At 39.4% G+C, this 27,048-nt stretch overlaps 2 protein-coding genes and 1 non-coding gene across 3 annotated transcripts in view; all 3 read left to right on the plus strand.

Annotated features, from left to right (window-relative positions):
* The window catches only part of UBN2 (ubinuclein 2), an 88,120-nt gene extending 70,264 nt beyond the window's left edge, over positions 1 to 17,856 (plus strand). Inside the window, exon 15 of the mRNA XM_029233360.1 lies at positions 16,264 to 17,856. Within this exon, the coding sequence (XP_029089193.1) occupies positions 16,264 to 16,302 (39 nt within the window). The 3' untranslated portion in view covers positions 16,303 to 17,856. The remainder of the gene's footprint in view (positions 1 to 16,263) is intronic.
* Positions 17,857 to 23,230: 5,374 nt separating this feature from the next.
* Positions 23,231 to 23,303, plus strand: TRNAR-CCU. The gene has a single exon. It is a non-coding gene; the product is annotated as a tRNA-Arg (tRNA).
* A 541-nt stretch (positions 23,304 to 23,844) lies between these two features.
* FMC1 (formation of mitochondrial complex V assembly factor 1 homolog) overlaps positions 23,845 to 27,048 on the plus strand; it is a 3,775-nt gene continuing 571 nt past the window's right edge. The window contains exon 1 of the mRNA XM_029233122.1: positions 23,845 to 24,058. Coding sequence (XP_029088955.1) covers positions 23,921 to 24,058 — 138 coding nt within the window. The 5' untranslated portion in view covers positions 23,845 to 23,920. The remainder of the gene's footprint in view (positions 24,059 to 27,048) is intronic.

Consider the following 27,048-nt stretch of genomic DNA (forward strand, 5'->3'; position numbering starts at 1 on the left):
TGACTGGTTACAAACATGTTAAACAATTTTATTTTATAAAATTTAAGGGGAAAGGTTTAACTCTGTAGATCGTTTCTTAGCTCTGGTAAAATGGCTTATATTACTCCTCTAAAACATACTCAGTTCAGGCCTTTGTCTTTGTTAAGTGCCTTTTTTTTCTTTCTTTTTTCCCTTCTTTTGAAACTGTTCTCAGATATCCTAAAGTACAGGCTAATACGTCAGGGGATTCAGGAGGAAGAATCTCAAAACTTGCCAAGATCATGTCATGCTGTAATATTCTTCCTTTTCCTTATATGAATATGGATATATGTGTAAGATACATACATACATGCATACATATATATATATATCTGTATATATATGTATACATATGTAATATATATACAAAACTAGTAGCTGCTGTACCATTGCATCCTTTCTAAGCACTCCCCTATTAATGCTTGCAAAACTGCCTTGTTTATTCCATTGCTTTTAGTCAATTCAAATGGATAGATTGGGAAATTGTCTTTTTACAAGATACTATTTTCCCCCTTTGAACTATTTTCCCCCTTTGAATATCTGTTTGTAGACGTCAACAGCAACAACAACTATAACTATATATATATATAGATATATATAGATATATATATAGATATAGATATATAGATATAGATCTAAATAAAATAAGTCAGTTGTTACAAGTAGAATAAATTTAGCGGACTCACTGACTGTTCCTGGATGTAATCCACTACTCTGTGCCCTTCAAACTTGGCGTGCATAATACTAGAGAAAGCATTGGAATAACAAGAATCTTAGAGTCTTTCTGGGTCAAGTTGATAAGGTACACAACGGCAGGCAAGACTAAAGACATGGGAGAGCTAGAGTTAGAACCATGGTATTGTTTCTGAGTTTTGAAGGAAGTTAGCAACTTTGTCAATATTAAAAATGCATCATGTATTCTTCTGGGAAATAATTTTTGAAGAATTCATATAGCTGCATATCTGTCAAAAGGTTAATAAATAGAAGTAGAAAGACTTCAGATTCTGAGGAAAAACACTCATATAACCCATAGCATTCTTGAGAGAGCTTCAGTTTTCTTATTTGCCAAATAATTACATTTGGCTTAATACGATTTAATGGTCATTTATGTTTCTCCCTTGAGCAAAATAACATAATATTCGATAGCTAATATTCATCAGTTTCTTGTTGAAAACAGATGTGACGTGTTAAGGGAGACTAAATTGAACCAATCCTCAAAGCCCAGTACAGATATATCTAATAAATGCCCCCTTTTAACTACATTTTAACTGAGGAGACTGGCGGCCAAAAAGGAGAAAGCAGGGGCTCCTGGTGGTGTTACCTGATAGCAAGACTGTTATCAGGTGGCCTCAGTTCAGTCATGTTACTCTTGAATTACTGTGTTTAGGGGGAATATCATTTAACCTTTGTGCCTCAGATTACCCATTAGAAAATTGGGTATAATAATATTCACCTACCTCCCAGGGATATCAGAGACTTCTTCAAAAATATTTTGAGTTTTTCTAAAATGTCCTATATAATTAAAAAAGTATTATCATTTTCCTGCAGAGGCTAAAAAATGTTTCCCTATGATGGGTATAAAAAAGTACCATATGATTTTTAAGTTTAAAAAAAAAATCACTGGAATTCTAATTTAGATACATATTTGTTATTTAAACATATTATATTTGTGGTTGGATAAAATGCTTAGTTTCAGGTTAATAAGTGGGGAGGGGGTAAATAACACTAAGTTTCTTAATTATAAGTAGATTTTTTTTAGCCATTTATGGTATTATTACACGTGTGATCTTTGCCAAGGTTGTGGAGCTGAAGCTAGCTAAAGCTTGGACGATTGGTTATTGGAGTTGATTAATGATCCCAAACATTTTATCTGCCTCACTTTGCCATATTCTCAGTCTGATTTCCTTATATTACTTGTTTAGTGATGGATAGCTAAACTTTTAACTTTCTAAGAATGAATGGGAGTCTCCTCCTTCTTGTAAATCGAGATTGTGTACTCTTGCTGTAACTATAGGTTTATCCAGCTTTGCACTGAAGGGGCAAGCACTACATACAGTCAGCTGGGTGTACTTTTAGCCAGTCTACCTTTGTAATTTATGCTTCTTCAACCGTGAAAGAGTTGGAGCCATCAACTGCTCAGGTGGTAGGAAAATGGGAGAGGGGGGAGGCAGGATTCTTTTCCTATGGGTGGGGAGGGTGGGGGTAGAAGGAAACATGTTTTGCTCAACTCCAAAGAGGAAAGGAAGGTCATCTTATCCTACCCTCCACTGGGTATATTAAGCAGTAATACATAGAATTTTCCTTTTATCATTGGAAACAACAACAACAGGAAAAAATGGATGCCGCCTCTCTGAGCTAATTGCTTAGCAACATTTGTTAGGGGGTGTGTGTAGATTTAAATTGTAGCACATATTCAGGGTCAGGAAAGAGAATGTAGGGGGATGAGGAACAAATTATCCAGTGTAAGTGAGTCAGCAGAAAGCGCCAGGCCCAAGCAGACAAAGCCTCTGGGTTAATTCCCAGAACTAGCTGAGGCCCATTTAATCTCTAGTGATAGGATGTTTTTCCTTAAAAGTCACTTTTTGGTTTTTTTGTTGCTTTTTCCAGATAAAGCCTTAGTTAGTAGCCTCTAAATATCAACTATGCAGATAAACACACAAATTTTCCACACGTTTTCTTTTTTCCATTCTTTAAATGACAGATGTTAATTAAGACTTCTACCCAAAGAAATAAGGCATAAGGGTTTTGTTGAATGTGTGTTTGTTCCTCTAGGGAAAATTAATGGAAACATAAAAATAGAGATATTTTGTGTGTTCATCTGTCCTAAAATGTGAACTTTATATTCAAAAACTAAGTTCAGATACTGGTGCAAACTGTAGTTAGAATCATGGAATGTCTTTGGGTTGTTAAGATAAAACCATCCCAGTGTTCAATTCTGAGAAAGTTTTAGATTCTGTGGCACAGTGTTCAGGTTTGTGGAGCTAAACAGATGGTCAGACTATAATTAAAAAGCTTTGAATATTAATGTCAAATTCTTTCTTCATTTTCTTTAGTCTTCATTCTTCTTTCCTCTAGTCTGAGCTCTTCAGTTAACCATTCCATCAACCAATTGCTACACTAGAATGTAAGTTGCTAAGAGTCAGGGGAGGAAAGGTTAAACTGTCTTTCACCTCCTTTTCTCACTCACGTTGGCCATCTATGCTGTGTTCCCACTGAATTCAAAAGTAAAGACTATAGGCATTTCTAGGAGACGGTTTACATCCCAGCACAGACTCAGACAGGGACTGGTAGGATTTTAATCAGACTGCTTTTGAATAACTTAGTATTAAATTACATTTTTCTCAGATACTCCCAAAGTACCGTTTGCTTGAAAGTAACTATTTGTGATCTTTGTTTAATTTCCTCATACTGTAATACTTCTTTTTTCCAGCCTTTCTTACACATGTACATTTTACATCGGGTTAGTACTTAAATTTTGGACACTTTTCCGAACTGTTACCCAAACAGGTCAAGAATACTTTTAAAAATCTCAGTAGTAAAATCAAAGGGGTCTATATGTCCAGAACTTAGAGTCATCACTGGTGACCTGAATTATTTTTCTCTTCTTTGTGTTAAAAATAGATTTCTCTACTATATAATGTAGTAGCAGCTACATTGCATGGCTTCCTCAATACTTTTCAAGATTATTCAGAAGAGACACAGACCTTTTTTAGGCCTCTTATTTCACATAATACTCTGCCTTGCTTATTTTCATTACTTCCCCTGGAATAAACCTACTTTGCAAAGGTCTGAGTCAGAGAGGCCATATGAATCCTTAGGACCAATTTTATGTTCCTCAGAAAACTCTCTATACATTATTTACTCCCATTTGCCAATAATAATATAATTCTATTTTAATCTAGTTTTAAAATATTTTGTAATAAAGCACTAATGGAAACCTAATTGAAATACAAACAAGATGATTATTACCTAAGATAACTTGGAGATACTTCTGTTTTTGAAGTTAACAGCTCCATCTACCCTCTAAGCACATTTAGGAGTCAGCAGTAACCAAGACCAGCCAAGTGGCATGTTTTTCTATGTGACAACCTGCCCTTTATTTGTCACATCTCAGCTATATTATATTTTCTGTCCTTGCGGCCACAAACTTCCCTCCTTTTTTTGCTTCTCTATTCTGTTTGCAGGGGTAGTGTGCCCTGTGCCCGCATATTGGGTCTTCTTTCCTGTACCTGTGAAATTACCAAGAATTACCCCAATTTTGTCCAGAGGCATTAAAAGAGAAGTTATTCTCAGTTGATAAATGTATTACTGTTTTATATAGGTAGTCAGAAAGTTGACCAAGTTTGGCCAACTTTTAAAATCCTGGCTATGTTACATAATTAATTACATATACCTTCTGAGACCTTCAGATAAGCAAGGGGCCCTTTCACCAGTAGAGGTAGGTTTCCAACCTATACGTAATTTCCTGGCCAGCCTCCAGAGAAAGGATTCAAGCTTTGTACTGTTCTTTTGTTGGCTGTCATTGAAAAACTATATTATAGAATGTATCAAAAATATCTAATTGTTCTTAAGAAGAGTATGTAAATCTGGAGCTTGTCCTTGTTTGTTGCTTGCTAAACATTGTAAAGCTTAAAAGAAAAGGAAAGGAAATCTCTGGCTGGTGAAAATTTTGTGCCCCAAATAATGTGTTAATCAAAGTTATCTACCACGGTAACCAAGTGATGAGTGTTTTCTCTTTTATTACAAGCAAGAAAATTTATTTGCAGTTGTAAAACTTACTGTGGGACTGCAGGCCTATTTACTATAAATGATTGGAAATAAGGATTCTGATTTTTAGTCTGGGTTAAGCACATATTTCCAACCCTTGCGGTATGAATTTTCATAAAGGAAAGACTTTTGTTTGGTAACAGAAGGAAAAACAGGACTTATTTATACAGTGAATGTTCACTCTGTAGAGGAGCTTCCCTCCAGTTACACATCATGTTCTTACTTTAGCCGCCTCCACACTTGATATAGATGCCAACATGTTTTACAACGAGTCTTGAAGGAAGGAGCCTACATAATTGTTGCTCCTCCGGGTGAAAGGCCCTGGTTACTGTACTGCATTTGTTTATAGGGAGGTGTGTTTTTGCTAACTTGAAGGGATATACTGTATTTTAAAAGTGTGTGACTTAATATTTTGGGATTTTTTTTCCTCCTTTAAAACTGGACCTGAACACAGCTTTGAGTTGATATTTGTAATAATCTCAGGACCTGAAAGATTGTAGCATTTAGTGTGTCTTAAAAATTATGTACTGTACCAGCCATGGATTTTTGTAAATATACCTGTCTCCCTTTTTTGTATTATTTTAGTAAAAAAAATAATAATAAATTTAAATACAATGGGGTGGTGACGACATGTGGATGGGTGTGGGTATGTATGTGTGTGTGTTTGTATAAGGCTCTTTTGAGATGAACTGGTGCTTGTTTAATTTCCGGCTCTAATGAGAGCAGGAATATGGACAAACTGCTGCTACTGAACCCTGCACTGAGCCTAGCTGTTTCCATTGCATTTCCTAGTGATTGACCAGGAAATGACTAAGTTAAATTCTTCTTCCCACTGCCATCTTGCCTTTGAATTCTCAGTTCTACACACTTTTTGAACTTCAGTGGTAAATCTTTCCAAACTTTGGGTGGTTTGCTGGTCTGTAGTTTTTAAAGAGCTCTTGTTACTATTTTCTAAGAAGAAAGAAAGACAGGTAAATTTTTGTAACCAAAAAAAAATCACATTTCATAAAATCCTGATGAATTTTGGACATGTGAGAGGACTTGAACATTCCTAAATGTGGATCTGTGAGTTTAGTAAATTGACCCCATTGATATACTCTTTCAGTGCAGGGATTTCTTTTTTTTTTTTTCGTAACAGCCTTGCTCATATTCCAGGTGTAGCTAAGCAAACCCCTGTTTTAAAGCAGGAGCCTTATTTGATTCAGTGTAGATGTTTTCCTGTCTATCCTTTGTGACAGGGCCTTTTACATGAGTGTTTTTTCTTTTTGTATGTGTTATGTGTTTGTTGTATTAAATAAAGAGGAATGTACATATTATTCTTGTGTCTGTTGTATCATTGGACTAACTTGGATTTTAATATCTCATTCTTTCAGTGGTGGTTGAGTATCTCTTGCCGGTTTCACACTGTGCTCGGTGCTGTGGGATACAGAAGTAAGGGCATAGTCCCCACCCTCCATATATTTACAGTTTGCAATCACATGAGAAGTAAAAAGACAACAGTTCAAAATTTATCACAAAGGTGTGGTCCATGGCCATCTGACATTTGAGTTCAGAGCAGGGGAGAGATTGGATTGGAAAGATCTGGAGAGAATTGTCAAGTTGATGGCATTTGAACTGGGCCTCCAAGAATAAGTGGGATTTGGCTGGGAAGGAGGAAAAGGGAGCATCCTGAGCGGAGTCAGGAACAAACAGGAAGGAGGCCAGGCTGGTATGAGGTAGACACGGGGGTGAGTAGGAGAAGCCAGACTGTGGGAGTCTGGAATGCAGGCTTACCAGGTTCTTCCTTCAGGTTGTAGGGTGTGTGTGTGTGTGAGTGTGCCTCCAGGATCAAGGCTTGCAGTTGTAGATACAGGAATTAGTTGCATAGGTGAGCATCTTTTAGTCTTGTGGAGGACTTCTTTAGGAAAAATATTGTTAAGAGAAAAAATTTAAAATTCAACCTTAGAAATCCAGGTAGAGTGTGGGAAAAGGATGAAAAGATAGAAAGCAACTTGTCAGAGAAATTGAACGGTTTTGTCATTTATAAGTGTATATGTGCATAGAAGATACAGAAAATAACGTAAGCCCCCAAATACAAGAGCGGTGGTACTTAAGTGTATTTTCAGTGTATTGTCATCAGGATGAAGAATTTAAAAGGCATGGTCCTCATGCAGGGAGGAGGGTAGGCTGCAAGTGCTTTTATGAAAAACTAGTAACATTTAAGGACAGTTTTGCAAGTGTGTTCTTGAGAGTAACAAGAAATCTGTAGTTAAATAATAAGACTACACTTAACTATGTTGTCACCATCTTGTAAATGTGTGTTAACATATTAAAGGTGCCATTGTTAAACCAGATTTTTTAAACCCATAATTTCCTGAAGCTTATTTGACCATGAAATACTTTTCTTCATGTAACTTCAATTAACATTAAATTATATAAGGCATGTGAAGCACTTAGCCCAATGACACATAGTAAGTACTAGGTAAATGTTAGCTTTTATTATCATTCATACTAGTTCTGTTTTATTATTTATTATATAGTATATATATTTTTTAAGTTTTTAAGAAGAAAAAACATGGCCCAAGGAGTTAAGGATTTCAGAATAACCAAGTCAGTTTAGAGAGCCGAGAAGTAAGCAGGTAGAGAAATGCAACCAGTTCTCTAGAGTTGAATGAAGGACGGGTGTCCAGAAGGGGGGCTGGTTCAAAGGAGTATAGAAAACTCCAAAGCAGGAAGTACGTTTTACACTTGTCTGTGTAGTCAAGAAACCGTCTCAGACCTTAGCTTTGGCACAGAAAAGAGTGTGGCTAGTTACGAAAATCGACAACTGTAGATGGAGCTCGAAGGCGGAAGTTAACAAATTGGTGATGGAGCTACTTTGCTTCTGCAAATTTATTCTAAGGGGAAAATGGCCTTGTACAAAGGTTTCTGTACGAGTGTGTTCATCTGTGTTGCTCATAACAGTAAAAGTTTGAACCAATCTAACGTGCTAGAGGGGATTGGTTAAGTAAATAAAAATACTACTACTAAACAAAATTGTTTTAACAGAAGAAATGATTAAGATGTCCATGTATTAAATAAAAGAGCAGTTATAAGTGTTAATGCACATAGATAGGCACAGAAAGAAATATATGGAGGGACATACACGCCAAAATACAAAGATTGGTGAAATGAATGCTTTTATCTTTATCATTTTACTTAAATGTATTTTCAATGAACATGGATAACGTGAGCAAGTTTTTTGGTTTGGGGTTTTTTTTAAGAAACAGTAGGTGGACTTAGTTGAGGAAAAGGGGAAAGAAATGGGAAGGAGCCTCTTGCTGTCTCATCACTGGGAGAGGGAAAAGAAAATAATTTATTTCTTCCAGTCAGACCCTGCTAGATCCCAGAATTGGATCTGGCTTAGAAGGAAGACACCTGAACTGCTTGATTTAAAGTAAAGATTTTTCTGGAAGATTATTCTTGCACTTAGTTAACAAGAAAAAAAGTACCAAATACATGATTATGCAGTGAACGCAAAGCATCTTTCCTACCCGTGGCTCCATTTTCCTCCCTCAGACCAACCACTGCTACCAATTTCTCCAGTTAAAAGTATAAATATGCATCTGACCTTTGACCATAAATTTAGTGTACATATCTGCTCTCCCATACCTAGCATTTTTTTCTCTATTATCTTGGAGATTATTCCACACAGTACATAGAGGTCTGTCTTGTACTTTTTGACAGCTCATAGTATTCCATAGTTATAGTACCATAATTTATTGTATCCATTAATGGGCAGTTAGGTAACTATCACAGGTTACATTGTGATATCCTGTAGGTATTTGCATGTCAAACCAACAGTCAAAAGTTCGTTTTGTGATGGATGATAGTGACTAACATTCCAGATCTGAAAGTTGGTGTCTGGAATCTGTGGCATCGCTTCATATCCATGTAAAGCTTTGAGGAATACTTGAGAAAATAAATATTTTCTAAAACAGTTTTGAAAATTGGAAGTAAAGGAACTGCTTCTAGGTGCACGAAGGGTTGCGTTAGCTTGCAGGTGGGATTGTGAGCTTTTCAAAGGACAGTGACAGCCCTTCTGATGCAGGTGTCATCTAGTAAGATTGCTCTTCCTCATCAGTATGTGCCTTGACATGGCTTGTTTTCTCTGTCTCTGTGTATAGTTACCTCTTCTGTGTCCCTGTGTCGACCTTCCACTATTTCCCACTATCGTTTTTCTAGTAGGGTGACACGGCATGCAGAACAGGCTGACATTAAACAGACTTGGGTTCTCAGGTCCCCATTATGAAGCTGTGGCACTTTAGACAAGATGTGGATCTCCTTTCAGCCTGTTTCCTCATTTCTGCAGGGATAATTTCCAGTGGTGGGGTTTGTTGTTGAATTAGAGACAAGATATGGAAAGCACCTAGCATAGTGCCTAGCACATAAGAAGAGCTAATGAATGGTGGCTACTATTATTCTGTCTCTTTTCTGCCTTTTTCTTCTTAAATTCGTGCTTCCTCTTGCTCTCCTAATTTCCCCAAATATAGAAGTGAAACCAGTGTTTTAAAAAAATCTTAAGAAATATATATATATATTTAAAAGTACAGGAGTGGATAAGTATCAGTTAAAATTCTTTCATTGCAGGTGTCAAACCCCTGGCATAAAACGTAAAGGAAGACTGCTCTAAAAATGAAGTCTGTTAAACAAAACAGTTAAGGGAATCTTTCGATTCATGTAAGTGAGCCGTCTAGAGGTAAACCTAGTTTAGGTGAAGCTTTATCGACTGATTCAGTGTCACCAAGAGCCAGCCATCTGTCTCTGCCCTGGCATTCGAAGTGTCAGGTTTCACAGGTAGCCCTCTGACAACTACTGCCTCTCCCTTCATAGCCAATTGGCTGCTGCATTTCCAAACTGTATGTTAGTATGTGTTGTATATAGTTTACTTCTGCTTTATTGTACCTCAAATGCAAAGCAGTGCGCTAATCATGTGCCTCAATCCATAGCACGTGGTTTTCATCACTTAATACAAGATCTCATTCCCTCGTTTTATTATAAATTAGGTTTCTCCTTCCTGCCTTAGTCCCCATTCCCTCTGTCCCAAAGGTACCCACCCTTACTCTTTTAATATGTGCCCCTTGTTATGCATGCTTTCTTCTGTAACTTGTAGTGTTATTTTGTGTGTATGCAATTTTAATTTATATAAACGGTCCTGTGCTATAAATTGTGCTCTTTTCTACTTTTCTCACTTATATTGGTCCATGTTGCTCTCTGTACATCCTACGTGTTGCATAGTATTTCATATGCGTCCACCACTTTCTGCATGTCCGTCCTCCTAGAGGTGGATACCTAGGGTGTCTCCAATTCCTTATTACCATGAGAAAAGCTATAGGGAGTCTGCGAATTGCCTGTTCATCTCTTCTCATTCTATTGCATTTTCATCTTTTTGTTGTGATAATAATCTCTTAACAGTTTCAGATATGTCAGATGTTTTAGTCTATTACCTGTCTTTTTAACTTTGCCTATGCCATCCATTATTGACCAGAAAACCCTTTTTAATAGTCATTTTTTGTCTAATTTATGTTTTGAGGGGTTTGTTATGAAATACTTCCCTTCCCCTAGATCACAAAGATATCCTCCTACATTCCTTTGAATATTCGGTTTTTCATTTAGAATCCTTCTGTTGTCCATTATACCTTGTATAATGTAGGGGTCCAGCTTTATTTTTCTTCATTTAGCGGGCCAGTTTTTTCCCAGCACCATTTAGTAAGTCAGTATTTCTCCCATTAATTTTTGGTGCCATTTTTATCATATGTCAAATACTCATATATGCAATGGTCTATTCTGAGCTCAGTTCCATTCCATTGTTCTTTTTATTTCCATACCAGTATAGACTTATAGTCTCCCTTAATATTTAGTAGGCAGAGTCTCCCTCTTTGTTCCTCCATGTTCACTCAACTAATCGTGAATTGTTACTCTTCTAAATAAATTTTAGAATAAAATCTCCAAGTTCCATTCAAAAAATCTAGCTGAAATATTTATTAGGATTGAATTTAATTTGTAGTTTACAAAGAATGGAATCTTTAACGTTAAACTACCTCATTCATGGTATATCTCTTCATTTATTTAAATCCTCTTTCATGTCTTCTAGTAAAGCTTTTAAATTTCCTCTGTAAAGGTATTGTTTGTGTATGGATTTCTAGGTACTTTATAGTTGTAGATTTTAAGTATGGTATGTTAATCTCTATTATGTTTTCTAGTGACTTTTGCTAGGATCGGGGTATGCTGTTGATTTTCACAAGTTGCGTTTGTATCCAGCAACTTTGCTGTACTCTCTTATTCTAATAACTTGTCTGATTATTTTATTAACTTTTCAACTGAGTTAATCATACACTCTACAAATAATGGCAGTTTAATCTCTCCCAGTTTTTTTCACTTTTTATGTCTTATTTTAGAGTATTAGACTCTTTAATAAGTACTATGTCAGACAGTAGTTGTGAAAATGCCATCTTTGTTTCCTTCTTTTTTTTTTTTTTTGGCCACACTGCACGGCTTGTGAGATCTTAGTTCCCCGACCAGGGATTGAACCTGGGCCCACGGCAGTGCAAGCATTGAGTCCTAACCACTGGACTGCCAGGGAGTTCCCATCTTTGTTTCTTATCTTAACGGGAAAATATCTAAATTTTCTCCATTAAGTATAGCATTTATTCTATATTTCTGGTTTATAGTTTTTATGAAGTAAATTCTATTCCTAATTTTCTGGAAATCTTGATCATAAGTATGATTTGAATTATGTCAAGTGCTTTTCCTATAACACCTATGTACAATCAACCCACTTGCAGAAAATTTCTTAGAAATGTATTCATAATATTTTTTATTCTTATAAACTCTGTTGTATCTGTATTTGTTTTCCTGTTCTCATTCTCTGTTTTGTTTATGTGCATCGTCTCCCTTTTTCTTATTCAGTCTTGGCAGAGGTTTGTTCTTATTAGCTTTTCAAGGAACCATGAGTTTTATTGAGTTCATTATGGTTGTATCTTTTCTTTTTTTTAAATTGAAATATAGTTGATTTACAATGTTATAGTTTTGGTTATATATATATTTTTTAACATCTTTATTGGAGTATAATTGCTTTACAATGGTGTGTTAGTTTCTGCTTTATAACAAAGTGAATCAGCTATATGCATATGTATATCCCCATATCCCCTCCCTCTTGCATCTCCCTCCCACCCTCCCTATCCCACCCCTCTAGGTGGTCACAAAGCACCGAGCTGATCTCCCTGTGCTATGCGGCTGCTTCCCACTAGCTATCTATTTTACATTTGGTAGTGTATATATGTCCATGCCAGTCTCTCACTTCGTCCCAGCTTACCCTTCCCCCTCCCCATGTCCTCAAGTCCATTCTCTACATCTGCATGTTTATTCCCGTCCTGTCCCTAGGTTCTTCAGAACCACTATTTTTTTTTTTTTTTTTAGATTCCATATATATGTGTTAGCATACGGTATTTGTTTTTCTCTTTCTGACTTAACTTCACTGTGTATGACAGACTCTAGGTCCATGCACCTCACTACAAATAACTCAATTTCGTTTCTTTTTATGGCTGAGTAATATTCCATTGTATATATGTGCCACATCTTCTTTATCCATTCATCTGTCCGTGGACACTTAGGTCCTGGCTATTGTAAATAGAGCTGCAGTGAACATTGTGGTACATGACTCTTTTTGAATTATGGTTTTCTCAGGGTATATGCCCAGTAGTGGGATTGCTGGGTCGTATGGTAGTTCCATTTTTAGTTATATCTTTCTGATCTATTGTTCTTTTCACCAATATATAATGTCGCTCATTTTTCTTTATGATGTGTTTTTGCCCTAATATTAAATTTAATATCCCAGCTATCTATATCCTGAATAATATTCCATTGTATGAATATATTATATTTTTATTTATCCATTCATTAGTATGGACACTTGGGCTGTTTCCACTTTTTGATTATTATGAATAATGCTGCTATGAACATTTGTGTACAAGTTTTTGTAGGATATATGTCTTCAGTTCTTTTGGGTGTATACCTAGGAGTGGAATTCCTGGGTCATATGGTAACTCTATGTTTAATTTTTTGAGGAACCACCAAGCCGTTTCCCACAGTAGCTGGATCGTTTTACATTTCCACCAAAAATGTATAAGAGGTTAAATTTCTCTACATCTTCACCAGCACTTGTTAGCTTCCTTTTTTTTTTTTTGGTTATAGCTATCCTGCTTGGTATAAAGTGATATCTCATCCTTTAGATTTGCGTTTCCGTAATGACTAATGGTTTTGGGCATCTTTTCATATGCTTATTAAGTATGTAGTGTATTAAGTATAATTTACTTATATTAGTATATTAAATATATAAAGGTACTTTTCCCAGGAGAGTTTTCTTTCTTTTTTTATATTTTATATTTTTTATTATTTTTCTTATTGAAGTGTAGTTGATGGACAATATTATATAAGTTACAGTGTACAATATAGTGATTCATAATTTTTAAAGGTTATACCCCATTTATTACTATTATAAAATATTGACTGTATTCCCCATGTTGTACAATATATCCTTGTAGCTTATTTTATACCTAATAGTTTGTACCTCTTAATCCCCTACCCCTAATGTTACCTCTCCCCCATTTCCCCTCCCCATTTTTAAGCACTAGTTTGTTCTCTATATCTGTGATCTTCTTTTCTATTATATTCACTAGTTTGTTGTATTTTATTAATTTATTTTACATCTTTATTGGAGTATAATTGCTTTACAATGGTGTGTTAGTTTCTGCTTTATAACAAAGTAAATCAGTTATACATATACATATGTTCCCATATCTCTTCCCTCTTGCGTCTCCCTCCCTCCCACCCTCCCTATCCCACCCCTCCATGTGGTCACAAAGCACCGAGCTGATCTCCGTGTGCTATGCGGCTGCTTCCCACTAGCTATCTACCTTACGTTTGGTAGTGTATATATGTCCATGCCTCTCTCTCGCTTTGTCACAGCTCACCCTTCCCCCTCCCCATATCCTCAAGTCCATTCTCTAGTAGGTCTGTGTCTTTATTCCTGTCTTACCCCTAGGTTCTTCATGACATTTTTTTTTCTTAAATTCCATATATATGTGTTGGCATATGGTATTTGTCTTTCTCTTTCTGACTTACTTCACTCTGTATGACAGACTCTGGGTCTATCCAACTCATTACAGATAGTTCAATTTCATTTCTTTTTATGGCTGAGTAATATTCCATTTTATATATGTGCCACATCTTCTTTATCCATTCATCCAATGATGGACACTTAGGTTGTTTCCATCTCCGGGCTATTGTAAATAGAGCTGCAATGAACATTTTGGTACATGACTCTTTTTGAATTATGGCTTTCTCAGGGTATATGCCCAGTAGTGGGATTGCTGGGTCATATGGTAGTTAGTTTGTTGTATTTTTTAGATTCCACATATAAGTGATATTATACAGTATATGTCTTTCTCTGTCTGACTTATTTCACTTAGCAGGAGAGGTTTCAAAGAGACCCTTTGTGCTGTAAACTTTCTAAGGCCTTGTATGTCTGAATGTATCATCTTTCCATCCTTACATTTAAGTAACAGTTTAGCTGGGTATAATATTCTAAGTTATTTTCCTTCATCACTTAGAATATATAACTTCATTGTTTTCTTTGTCTCCAGTGTCTTTTAGGAAGACTAATGTCAATCTAATTCTTATTCTTTTGTGAACTATCTGCTGCTTCTCTCCAGAAGCTTTTAGAGTTTTGTTTTTGTCTTTAATGTTCTTAAATTTCACTGTAATGTGTCGAAGTTTTGGTTTTTCCATATTTATTCCATTTGGTACTCCATGAGATCTTTGAAATGGAGTCCTTTTTATCTTTCATTTTTTTAAAGTTCTTACTTATGATTTCTTTAAATATCTCTTCCCTAAATCCATTTTCTCTCTTACTGGGATTCATATTGTACAGATATTGACATTATTATTATCCCTTAAATGTTCTTTCATATTTTCCATCTCTTTCTAGTACCTTCTAGGAAAATTCCTTGAGCTGATCTAGATTATTATTCATTTTTCAGCTAGCTAGCCATTGTTTTTATCCAGTCTGTTGGGTTTGTTCAGCTATTACATGTTTCATATATATTTCCATTTGGTTCTGTGTAACTGCTTGTTCCTTATTATTAGCCTCTTTGTGAGGATCTTTATTATGCTTATTTTAAGTTCTTCATCTGTGTTGTTCCATTCTGGTTTGTCTATTAGGGTATGTTCCATTAATTGTCTCTTTGTTGTGATTATACTCCTCAAGTATCTCATTATTTTCAGGTGTGAGCCTGTTTTTTCTTGGGTTTAGCAGCTTTCTCAGCTAGTGATATATACGAAGGGGCGAGGCCAAGGTCAGGGCCCTAGCATATGCTTAGTGGGTTGGGAGCATCAGACCCACAAGGTCCCAGGCACCAGAGTCAGACCTTGAACCAAACTGTAGGTCCAATCCTACAGTTTATTGTTTTCCACTAACTTGCTTATACTGGCTTATTTCTGCATGTGTGTGGTGATTTTTTATTATATATCCCTGCACTTTGGCTTTGGGCATTCTTTGAGGCCTTGTTTTAAAGTGCGTTCCTCTAAAAGAGTATTTGAGTTTGCTTCTTCCAGGCTTCTAGGAACATTACCAACCCAGGACCACTTCAAACTAAATGCTCAGCTTAAGGATTTCAAGGACACACAGACAGGAGGACTTTCAGCCACAAATGTATTTGAGTGGTTACTGCTGGTGGTTAAGAATTCTTGTAGAAGGTTCCCTACCCTGCCACCCAACCCTGAGCTGAGGTTGAGACAGATAAGTCTCCTCTTGGTGAGGTCAGGGATATTTTTTTCATTCCCAGCAATAAGGTCAATTGTTGGGAGCTCCATCATTTTGCAAGAGTTTATGATCTGACCTCCTACCATGCTGCTCTGAGGCTTTCTTTCCTTTGGACTGCCTGAGGCAAATTAAAATCTAGACTGTAGGCCACCAGGAGTGAGCAGATATCTTCAGGGCAAATGTTGCTTTTATTGCTCACTTACCTCCTTTTTTCTGACCTCGGTTGTTCTGGCTTCCTTTACTGTCAGCTCAGTCAAACTTAAAAATATATATTTTTATGTTTGTTAAAATTTCACCCAGGACTTTGTGTTTTATATGGAGAGAGATTTCTCTGCACATCTAATCTTCCATAATGTAAAAAACAAAAGTCTTATATATAGGTTCTATAAAAATAGTTATATCTCTATATAAACACATAATATTAAAATTTAATATAATATAAGATTATACTTAATAATTAATATGTAAATATCAAAAAGTTCTATAGTAACTGTACATTCACACAGTCCAGTTCACAAGTCAGACTGTCCCATGCTGCCTGCAGTGCATCAGGTGTCCTGCTGAAAGAGCAGGAGTTCCATAAGGAGGGTTTGACAGTGGTAACTTCATTTACTAAAGTGGGAATCTTTCTGTGTCAGTTTCACCAGAAACCCCAAAGGCTGAGAACAAAACAGTAGGTGCCAAGTCCATCCACATTCTAAAGGGAAAAGGAGCTAGATCACCTGTGCACCACATGCTAAGAGATTGTGAACTAGATACTGGGAAGCACTGGCTCAGTGCTAGGAAGGAAGAGCTCGGCACCCACCTTCAGGCTCTGTGAGAGAATGTGAGAAGATTCCTTTGGAAGCAGCTGTCAGTATGCTGGACGTTTCCCTTCTGCTCCCCAAGCAGGAGAGGGTGGAGGTGCTTCCTCTTCACCCCATGCCAAATGAGAAGGCTTCTAGAGGACCATTGGGAGAGCGTGACACATCCTGTGGAGTATGAGGGACACAGAAACTGGTGTCTGACTCACTCCTAAAAGTCTAAAGACAAATGAGGAGTAGGTGGCTAGCTCCTGGAGAAGACAGAAAAGGAGAGAAGGCTGCAATGGGAATGGTTTACACTCCCAAAGTTTCCGAGTTCCTGTGGGCCTGATGTGGTTCTCAAGAAAGGGAGCCAGATTTGGTCATTTTAAGAAGGAACCCAGCCAAAGGGAACACCTGGACGGATGGAATGACCTCATCCAGGAGGGGAGCCTCCTGGAAACTAAGGGGCCGGGGCAGGAATTCTAAGTAACTAGAGAAGGCATGGCCTACAAGGGAACTACAGCTGAGAGATCCCCAGAGAAGGAGAAACTATTGAGAACCTATAAAAAAAAAGAAGCAACACTGGAATCTGCTGCTCCCGGAGGATACGGACACCAGCTTATCTCTACCAACAAAGTAAGACCTTACCTCTTTCTTCTTTCCCTTGCTGTAACCGGCCCACAGGCCTGGAAGAGCAGCCAGCAAGGGGGCAAGAGGTAGTGAGAAACAGAAATGACACTGATCCTGACCCCCGTTCTCCTTCACATTTCCAGACTGGAGGAGGAGAGAAATGTTAAATTAACTGACATTTGAAGTTTTGATCTGATCCTGGATGAGACTTGTTCATACCCAGAAAAAAGAGACTGTTCTTAAAATGATCATGATAACTCTTTAATCTGTTTGTCACCTAAAAGAGTAAAGCTGTAAACTTCATCCAACCATAAGAACAAATCATTACAGCAAGTGTGTAGGGGCGCTCATGAGAAAACAAAGTTGCTTTCTGTTTATACAAGTCTAGATTGTTCCAGGAAGAGGTTGCCTTTGAAGAGCAGAAGAGTAGGTGGGACGTGTCCTACTGCCCTAACTGCCTATTTTTCACCCTGTGGCAGCCTCAGCTGACAATGGGGAGAGTTATGCAATGACGTTTGGAGTTTTAATGTTAAACCAACTGGACTTTTTTAAAACCAAAGGGAAAAAAAAAAAAAAAGCCAACTGTCCTGTTATTTCCTAGGAAAGCTGTGTGAGCCACCCACGATTTCATGCCGGAGAGGAAGAAATCCACAAGCAGCAGTGGAAGGAGGAATAAATTGCTCTCTGCTTGTATCTAGCAAGTCCAGCTTGCTGGGGAATAGTCACCTCTACTTCTGAGTATTATAATGTACTGCAGTCTATATGCTACAGGATGTTATCAGTAAGGTTAATTTGCTTAAGAGTAAGACATTTAAATGGCAGAAACTACTATGTAATGGGAAGTAAACGACATAAAAATCTGTAAACTACACAGATGGAATGATTATCTTGCTGAAAAGTATTTACAAGAGTTGTCAAACTTAAAAATTACCTATTTTTCTTTTACAAAAGAGGCAAGTGTTTCTCATTTGCTGTCCTCCTCTGTGATGACAAGAGGGTATGAGGAGTATGGTGCTGTGTGGTCTGCAGTCTGGTTTTTGGCAGCCAGCATTCATTCCCATATCCTTATGTATTACAGGGGCTAGATTTATGGAAACATTCCCAAACTCCTTGCCTTCAAGGTTCTGGATGTGATTTCTTTCTGCTAGATGTATTCATGTGGTATTTTGTAGGTGGGAGGAAAAAGTGATGTTTTTTCTTCTGGCAGCACCTAGCAAAACGGGCAGGCCGTGGGAGACTTAAAGTTCTGCCGTAGCTCCCAAGTAATCTCCTATCAGCCCCTATGTGAGTACTTGGGGACCAGCTCTGATCAGCAGTGGGGGGACCTGCATTTTTCTGACCTAGGTGATAGCAGCAACCTCCCAATACTCTGAACTGCTGAACGTTAGTGGCAGCTTTCCTTAACTCCTGCAGCTCTTCTAATAGTGCCGTCAAGCGTCTACTGAATTGAATGCCCTGCACTCAGTTCCTTTCTGCTTGAAAAGCCTGCAGTGGTTTCTCTTTTTCTGACTGAGCCCTGATGGATACAGGTGCATAGCTGATCTTCTGAAAGAAATGAACATACTTAATGGGTCCTTTTAAGCTAAAAGTGATATTTTAAAGCTAAGTGAGGCACTGACTGCCTTTTTAAAAGAAACTCATGCAGTGAAGAAATTTGAAAATGGATGTTTAGAAATGTTTTATCACTATGTGATTTTGTTGCCCCAAATGATGTGTTAAACCAAGATTTTCAAAATAATATACTGTATTACATTGCATTTTCAATAAAATAAAGAATAATAATCTTTCTTTACTGAGAGAAATTAGTACTTTTTTACTGTTAATAAATAAAATAAAAATATTTTCAAAATATTGTTTTTCTTTTTTAAAATATACGTTTTATTTCTATTTTGTGCATGTTTTAAATGTATCTACTACATTGAATCAATAGTACATGTATATAATTTAAAAATAAATACAAAGGGGGAGGCACAGGATTTTTACCACAGTGGATACACAATCAAAGAAGTTTAGAAATCACTGCCTTGAGACACGCCATCTCTAGAATCACGATTGATGGAAGCGAGTGCCTACAAACGTCTACTCTCAGATACACCCGCTTTCATTAGTCCTGGCTCTTTCCCACCAAAATTTCCCCCAGATTCCCAAGCTCATGGCCAGGTAGCTAGCTAGTCACTGCTATAGTTGCAGTGTTAAGACTGGACCTTCAGGGTCTGTTCCTACAGTTTCACTGGGCATAGAAAACTTGTCCCAGAACTCCTCCTGTACCCTCCCAGAGCTTGAAGGACAGAATAATGGTGGCCTCACAGTGGGTGGAGACTGGAGGTAGGGTCTCTCTACTTAAAGTGTGGGCACTTCCCCACGCACACACACACACACACACACACACACCCTGAAGGTGCAGATTCTGCAGGTCATTTGGGTCTGTGCTCAAATGTCACCTTATCAGTAAGGACCTCCCAGAATGCATTAGCAGGTCTCAATCCCTGGCCCCTGGCTTTCTTTGTCTTCATAGCATTCATCACCATTTGATAAATTTTATGTTTTGCTTGTTTACGTGATTATTGTCTGTCTGCCCCTTTCTAGAATGGAAGCTTCATGAGTAGAACTCTTCTACTTGTGCTTTCCCTAGCATCTGGAAATGCCTGCCTCACAGCAGGTGCTTAATAAAAATTCATCGAATGACAAAATATTTGCTTTCCCAGCCTCCCCCGAACAACATGGGAACATAACCCAGGCCATGCTAATTAGAAGTACTCAGCCCAGAACTCTGACTCTTAGGTAATGACTTAATCTATTCCGGCACAAGTGGAAGCAGAGGAGCCAGCTACTGCCAGTGTCCTGGAGCAACAGCTTTGATGCCATTGTCCAGCCCCTGTCCAGTGTCACTGTGTTAGCACTGCAACTGCAGCGACTGTGCCTGCTGGTGTTTTCACTGAACCAGATCTGGGACAGACTTTTAGGTGAGGTTTCTTGCCTATGTAGCTTCTAAGCCTAGTGTCTAGCCTTACCAGGAAGTTCTGAGGATCACCCAGTATCTTTTTAATAAAAATCCCTTTTCTGCTATAAAATTTTTTTTAAGTTTAAAAAATAGGCTTTGGAGTTAGATTGCCTGAGGTCAAATACCAGCCTTATCACTGAGCAGTTAGTAAGGCTGGCTAAACCAAGAAACTGCCCTGAGCTTGTTCCCACATTTCTAAGTAGGTAAAATCCGAGTACTACCTCATAGGATTGTGGTGAGGGTCGCCTGTGAAGTGCCCCAGGACATAGTTTGAACCCTGGCAACCCTAGGTTATATAAGGTCAACAGAAATGTTTTGTTGGACAGACAGTAGTGTTTTTAACTGATTGCTAACACTTAAAGGGGCATTGCATAAAAATTCTGGATTTACAACTTCTCTTGAAAAATCAGAAGCTCTGGCAACACTAACCACATTCCTACTTGCAACTAGATAGAGCTGAAAAGTCTAGCTCCTGTGCAGGAGGTAGGAACCCACCTGCCTGATTCACTCTTGTTTACCTGCCTGCTCTCTTCTGTAGGGCTTTGGGTATGTAGCCCTGCACTAGGAATATAAAAATTTTCCAAAGTTGCAAAATTATGAAGTTTGGCTAAATTGCCTCTAAGAACTTTTCTAGAGTGATTTGGTTTTCTGTTGACACACAGTAATTCTAAAATTTAGTGGAATTTATTCCCAGACAGCCATTTTATTATCTTTAATGTTTCTTTGGGTTGACTGGGTTTAGCTGGGCAGTTCTCTGCTCCATATGACATTGGTTGAGACTGTAGTCATTTGGGGGTGCCACTGGATTGGGACACTCAAGATGGCTCACTGAACATGATAATTCATGCTGTCAGCTGAGAGGTCAGCTTGGCGTATTTCAGGACTCTTCATGGGCCGTGGGGTTTTCACAGCATAGTAGTTAGATAAGAAGCAGATTGTGAAAGTTGCCAGTTTTAAGGCCTGGGACTCCAGAGAAGTCCCAGAACATTCTATTTTAGTTAAATCTGGTCACAAAGCCAGCCTAAGCTGGCTTTCAAGTGTGGGAGGGGTGAGTAGGATGAGTAATAAGCCTCACCTCTTGATGTAAGAAGCATCATATGTATGAAAGGGGAAGGTCTTGGGGGGCCACCTTTGGTGACTAGTGGCTACATAGAGCTAACATTTTATGATTATCTATTTACTCTTGCTTTAGTGTAAAAACGGAAGAAAAGAGTCTCTCTGCAGTTCAGTAAAAAGGAACTCAGAATTATGTCTTATTGCCCCTTATCATAACGTATCAACAGTTATTGAAAACCTACTTCCAATTAATTCTCCCACTTCCTCAGAGCTGGCTTAAATTTGCTACATCTTGGAAAGTTGGATAAACAAATTTCTACTAAGGGGAAAATAGCTGACAGCATTCTTCTTAACTCCCTGCATATTTGCCTTTTAAATATCAGACACTTGTGAATTACAGGGTGATAAAATGAATATTTTTATGAGTGTGACAGGGAGAGATCGATTCATTCACATTAAGTCATACTGGTTTACTCTTGAGTTGATTCTGGAAGTGTCAGGATTCCAGCCCACGTGAAAAATTGATCAAAGTTGGCACAGCTAGAGCTGGTGAACACTGAGAGGGACCTATGAAGAGAGCCCCATGAGAATGGGGAGTCCGGAGTCTGCGCAGTTGCATCTTGGCTTGTGAGGAAGATGATGAAGCTGAGACACAGGTGATATAACTCGTAAAAGGTAAGATTACATAGAGAATCTAGAGGAGCCCACAGGAGGTGAAGTGAATCATTTTAACTTTGCCATGCTGACCATAAGGGCCTGGAGGAGTGTCTGACCTAGACTTCCCGAGGAAACTTGAAGCCCGAAAGGTGAATAGGAATATTAATGCGAATGGTTAAGATTCACGCAAAGGGAATAACACAAAATGTGGAGGGGGGGCTTGCCTGGTCCTGGAAGATCCCACATGCTGCAGAGCAACTAAGCCCGTGTGCCACAACTACTGAGCCTGTGCTCTAGAGCCCGCGAGCCACAACTACTGAGCCCGTGTGCCACAACTACTGAGCCTGCACTCTAGACCCCATGAGCCACAACTACTGAGCCCGTGTGCCATAACTACTGAACCTGCACTCTAGAGCCTGCGAGCCACAACTACTGAGCCCGCAAGCCACAACTACTGAAGCCCGCGCGCCTAGAGGCCGTGCTCCACAAGAAAAGCCACCACAATGAAAGCCCGCGCACCGCAACGAAGAGTAGCCTCCGCTCGCCGCAACTAGAGAAAGACCGCATGCAGCAACAAAGACCCAATGCAGCCAAAAACAAATAAAATTAATTAAATAAATCTATTTAAAAAATGTGGAGAGGAAGACAGAGAAGTTCGGCTACACTGAGCAGAGGGTGAGAGGAGATGAAGGTTAAGACACAGGCAAGGGTCAATTTACGTAGGGTCCAGTGGTCTGAAATTTACCTTACGGGCAACGGGGAGCCACTGCGAGATTTTAAGCAAGGGGTTAGTCGGCTGAGACTCAGAAGTGACTTGTCCAATTTATTCAAATAGGAAAAGAAAGAGAAAATTAACTCCTAGTTGTTTATAATTAACTAATTCCTAGTGAATTAACTAATTCTAATTCCCTGCTATCCCATGGTTACCACTAACCTGCCAATTCAGAAGGTAAGATAACCGTTTCTAACTGGCCACTTGCTCTGCGGAAATGGCCTGTGTTTCAACCGGAAACAAAATGACCGCCACGCACGCCACCTAATGGCAGGATGCAGCCAAGCCAAGGCCGGAAAGCCGCAACACCGGAAGGGGCCGGCTGTTTCCGGTGAAAACCCAGCGAAGCACAAGCTCAGCGGGCGAATCTGGGAGATTCGGCTAGCGTGCCCAGTGCACTCGGCTCCGCGACGTCGTATGCGCGCTTTTGCGCAGGCGCGGGAGCTACCGCGTAGGAAACGCGTACGCAAAACCGTGCGCGTGCCCGATCTCTGTCCGGCGCATCGGTGCTGCTTCGAGGGTAAAACCTTTGGAGTTGTGAGGCGGATATTTGTTCTCTTAACTACAACTCCCAGCATGCCTCGCACCTCATTAATGGTACTAAGTGTAGTTTCCTAGGATAGGTTAAAAAGAAACTGAGATGACGATGACGTACCAAGGAGGAAAAAAACTGAATACGTTGTTTGAGCACATTATTCATCGAAGCCCCAGTGGCCTAATGGATAAGGCATTGGCCTCCTAAGCCAGGGATTGTGGGTTCGAGTCCCATCTGGGGTGATTGTACTTTTGCCTTTAAAATAATAAAACTTTTTACCTTTCCCCCTTCTTAAACAATTATAGCGAAAAATGCTAACTTATGGAAAATGTATGCGTGGTTTTTCTAGGTGTTAGGCTACAGTTTGCGAGAATCAACATACTCCCATTTCCTTCTTCTGAGCCGTAACCCCATTAAGATTTCTGCTAAGTCAGCACGTTGAATTTCGACATCCCCTCTAGACATAAAATCTTCTCAAAGTTTTCTATTTCAAATTGACACCCACTTCCGACATGCCCTCATTTTCTCCAGAGTCAGCGGTCTGTCAGCGAATGGCGTCTGAAATGACGCAGTCAGGAAAGGAACTAGGACCTTCTTTTCCCTTGCCCGGCCTTTCTCCAGGCTCTTCAGTTACACTCGGCTTTCGTTTGCTTTTGTCTTAACACCTTAGGACGCCGCTCGGTGTTCGATTAATAACGCTCCGCAAAGAAGGGAAGTGAGACATTCCACTGTCCTGCAGTCGATAGGGGGAGCCGGCAGTCTGGTTCCGACCGTACCATTAAGCGACTGAGCAAGGGGGTGGTGAGGGAGTAAGAGGGGAGTAGGGCGCCGTCCCGCGCCAGGCTCGGACGACGGGAAAATGGCGGCCTTGGGGTCACCGCTGCGTACTTGGCGAGGCCTTCTCCGAGAGTTGCGCTACTTGAACGCGGCCACAGGCCGACCCTATCGCCACACCGCGGCCTATCGGTACCTCGTGAAGGCTTTCCGTGCACATCGGGTACGGAAGCCCGTGTCCGGGGGCTCCAGCGTCCCTTTCCCGGGAAGGGAGGGAGAGTCGGGTCTGGGCAGGGTGGAGCGCGCCTGGCCTTAGCCCTCATTTCTGAGGCTCTGGTTCCCTCCAAACAGATCGAGGACCGGCGGGAAGGCAAAGTCATCCTGGGGTGGAGCCGCCCCTGAGGATTTCATTGGCTGTCTTTGGCCTGTGTGGAGGGGAAAGTCAGAAGGAAGTGAAATGGCGGAAATAGAGAGGGACAAGAAAAAAGATGTCCTTGGTGGAGAGTGTAGCGTCACAGGCCACAGCATCTACCCAACACTCTCCTTCCCGGAGGAGAGCTATTCTGGGAACCGGTTTTTGATGCTTCTTGAAGAGCAGGACTACGCCGCTTCGGGGAATGGTGCCTTGCAGAGCTGAGCTAGAAACCTTTAATGAGGTGGTACTGTGAGTTACATTAACGCGATATGTGACCAGACAACAGTTTTTCCGCCTGTAGTAGATAAATATGTACATATGGGAGGCCTTCATTCTTGGAAAATCCCTTTGTGAAATCCGCACTCCTTCTACCCCTTAGGCAAGATCGGATGGAAGATAGTTTCTTTCTTCCAAAGGGGCAACTGAGGCTCGGGGACAGTTGACCTGTACAAGCACATGGATAGGAACAACTAGGCTCTAGGTTACTTGGTTCCCAAATAAGAGTCTTCCATTTAATTGCTGACTTTAGAGTTCCTGATCTGGCTTGGAAAGACGTTGCAGCCTTTCTCAGAAATAATAAATTGGAGAGTCAGCTTGGGCTTTAGCAAAGGAAACTTAGCGTCTTTTGAGCAGTGTGGGAAAGGGGAGAACCGTCATCCTAACTCTTGATTTTCTGAGCCATGGAAGTTAGAATGCAAAATGTTAGAACTAAACTTCAACTAATTATTTATTTTTTTTGCGGTACGCGGGCCTCTCACTGCTGTGGCCCCTCCCGCCGCGGAGCACAGGCCCTGGACGCGCAGGCCCAGCGGCCGTGGCTCATGGTCCCAGCCGCTCCGCGGCATGTGGGATCTTCCCGGACCGGGGCACGAACCCGTGTCCCCTGCATCGGCAGGCGGACTCTCAACCACTGCGCCAGCAGGGAAGCCCTCAACTAATTTTTAAAAGGTCACAATATTAGGGACTGTTATGAACTTGGCTAAAAACGACGAATAAGAGCCACATGGGTGCTGTCTTTTAAGAAGCTTACAATCCACCCGAGGAGCCATATAACCAAGGACTTAAACAAGTGCTAAGGGAGTAAATAGACAACAGGGGTCCTGGCATACTGAAGGAGTAGGCTTTCAGTAGGAAATTCATTAACCAGGGACTTGAATAAATTAGAGTTAGCAAGTAAATGGGGGTTGGGGAAGATGAGGTCCAAGTAATGAAGGTGCATAACTGAAAGCCCAGAGGTGAGAGGAACTGACAGGTGAGAGCTGTTAAGGTTTAGGGTGTGGTGGAGGAAGATGAGGTAGGTGGTAGGCAGCAATTTAAACTTTATTGGAAATGTAATGGGAAGTCACTCTTAAGATTTTTAAGGTGACATGATTATAGTTGTACCTAATGGAGGCAACATTATTGCCCTTGAGAAGGCCTTGGTAATGGCTCTGAAATTCCTTGGAAATACACCTGAAATTCATGCTAAAAATTCCAGAAACACCACTCTGTGGAATGCATATGAGGATATGGGGAAGGGTTCTATTTCCTGCTGGCTCAGTGCTAACTCAATAATCTATGCCCATTTTCTGTCTCCTCTCCCTAGGCTGAAGGGATTCAGTTAGGGAGGGATCTCCCCTTTCTCCATAGAGAAAATACAATTTCCTATTTCATTAGATCTCTTGGGCTCTTGTGGTTCACTTACTATGTTATATTGCTGATGCTTCTCTCCTGACTCCTCTGATTCAGGCTGAATCAAGATCAGTTACGTTCTGTCCTATACTAACATAGAATTCCTGTTTCAAATTCTATCAGTTTAGACTTATATAATAGAAATGAATGTTACCCTTTGTTGATGCTTGACATTAGTGTTGGTCACTCATAAATTTTTAATTATAAAATATTAAATTGATTAAAGCAGATGAATTTTATTTTTGAGCAGCTTATAGGTGCCATTTTCATATATGTGATCTGCCAATCTTAAAGCACACATTCTAGTTTTCAGATTCCAAACCTAGATATTCAAGTAAAGAAAGGTCAAAGAGAGACATATGTAGGCAGTGGTGCCCAGAGATTAATCCACACTTGAACAGGGCTCCTTAAGTCATTTGAGGCTATGCACACATCTTTGTCTTACCTTTCCTGCCCCTTTCTCACAGCCTCAGAACATAAAACTATTCAAGTAAAGTCTGTGTACTAATTTAATCTGAATGTTAATTATGATGAAGAAAAAACAAAGTTTGTAGTCACTTTGGAATGGATATGGCATTTCCAGCTTCTAAAGGTCATCAGAATACAGATTTTTCAGATGAATAAGTAAATTGTGAGAGTGAGTATAAGTAGTATGAACATATGCATATTACTTTTATTTATAAAACCTTCATTTTGTTACTGGTGAGGACAAAGCTATTTTTCAGAAAAATAAGTTTTTAATTTTCATTGAAATGAAAGGCATATGCCATATTAACCGAAGTCCACAGTCACATAAAATAAAGCAGCCCTTCATTTGTTTGAAGGGGAGAAAGTTCTGTATTTTATTCCTTAGGTGATGTTAATGATCAGTGACCTGACTATATTCCCCATCTCTGCCATTATCCAACCATAGAGCCTCTCTGGGCTTTAGTTCCCTCATTCGTTAGATGAGGGTGTTGAACCAAGAGATAAACTTTTTTCCAGTATTAAAATTTGAGGACATGATGAAATGCTTCAGTGAAACTCTTTGTAAAATTCCTCTTTGATTACCAGGTGCCAGCTTTCCTAATCATCAGCAGTTACAGAGTGCCTCTATATATGTACAGAGTGCCTCTATATATGTACAG

This window comes from Monodon monoceros, unplaced genomic scaffold (assembly GCF_005190385.1).
Source record: "Monodon monoceros isolate NGI ecotype Baffin Bay Population unplaced genomic scaffold, NGI_Narwhal_1 Super_Scaffold_2, whole genome shotgun sequence".
In the NCBI taxonomy this organism is placed as follows: domain Eukaryota; kingdom Metazoa; phylum Chordata; class Mammalia; order Artiodactyla; family Monodontidae; genus Monodon; species Monodon monoceros.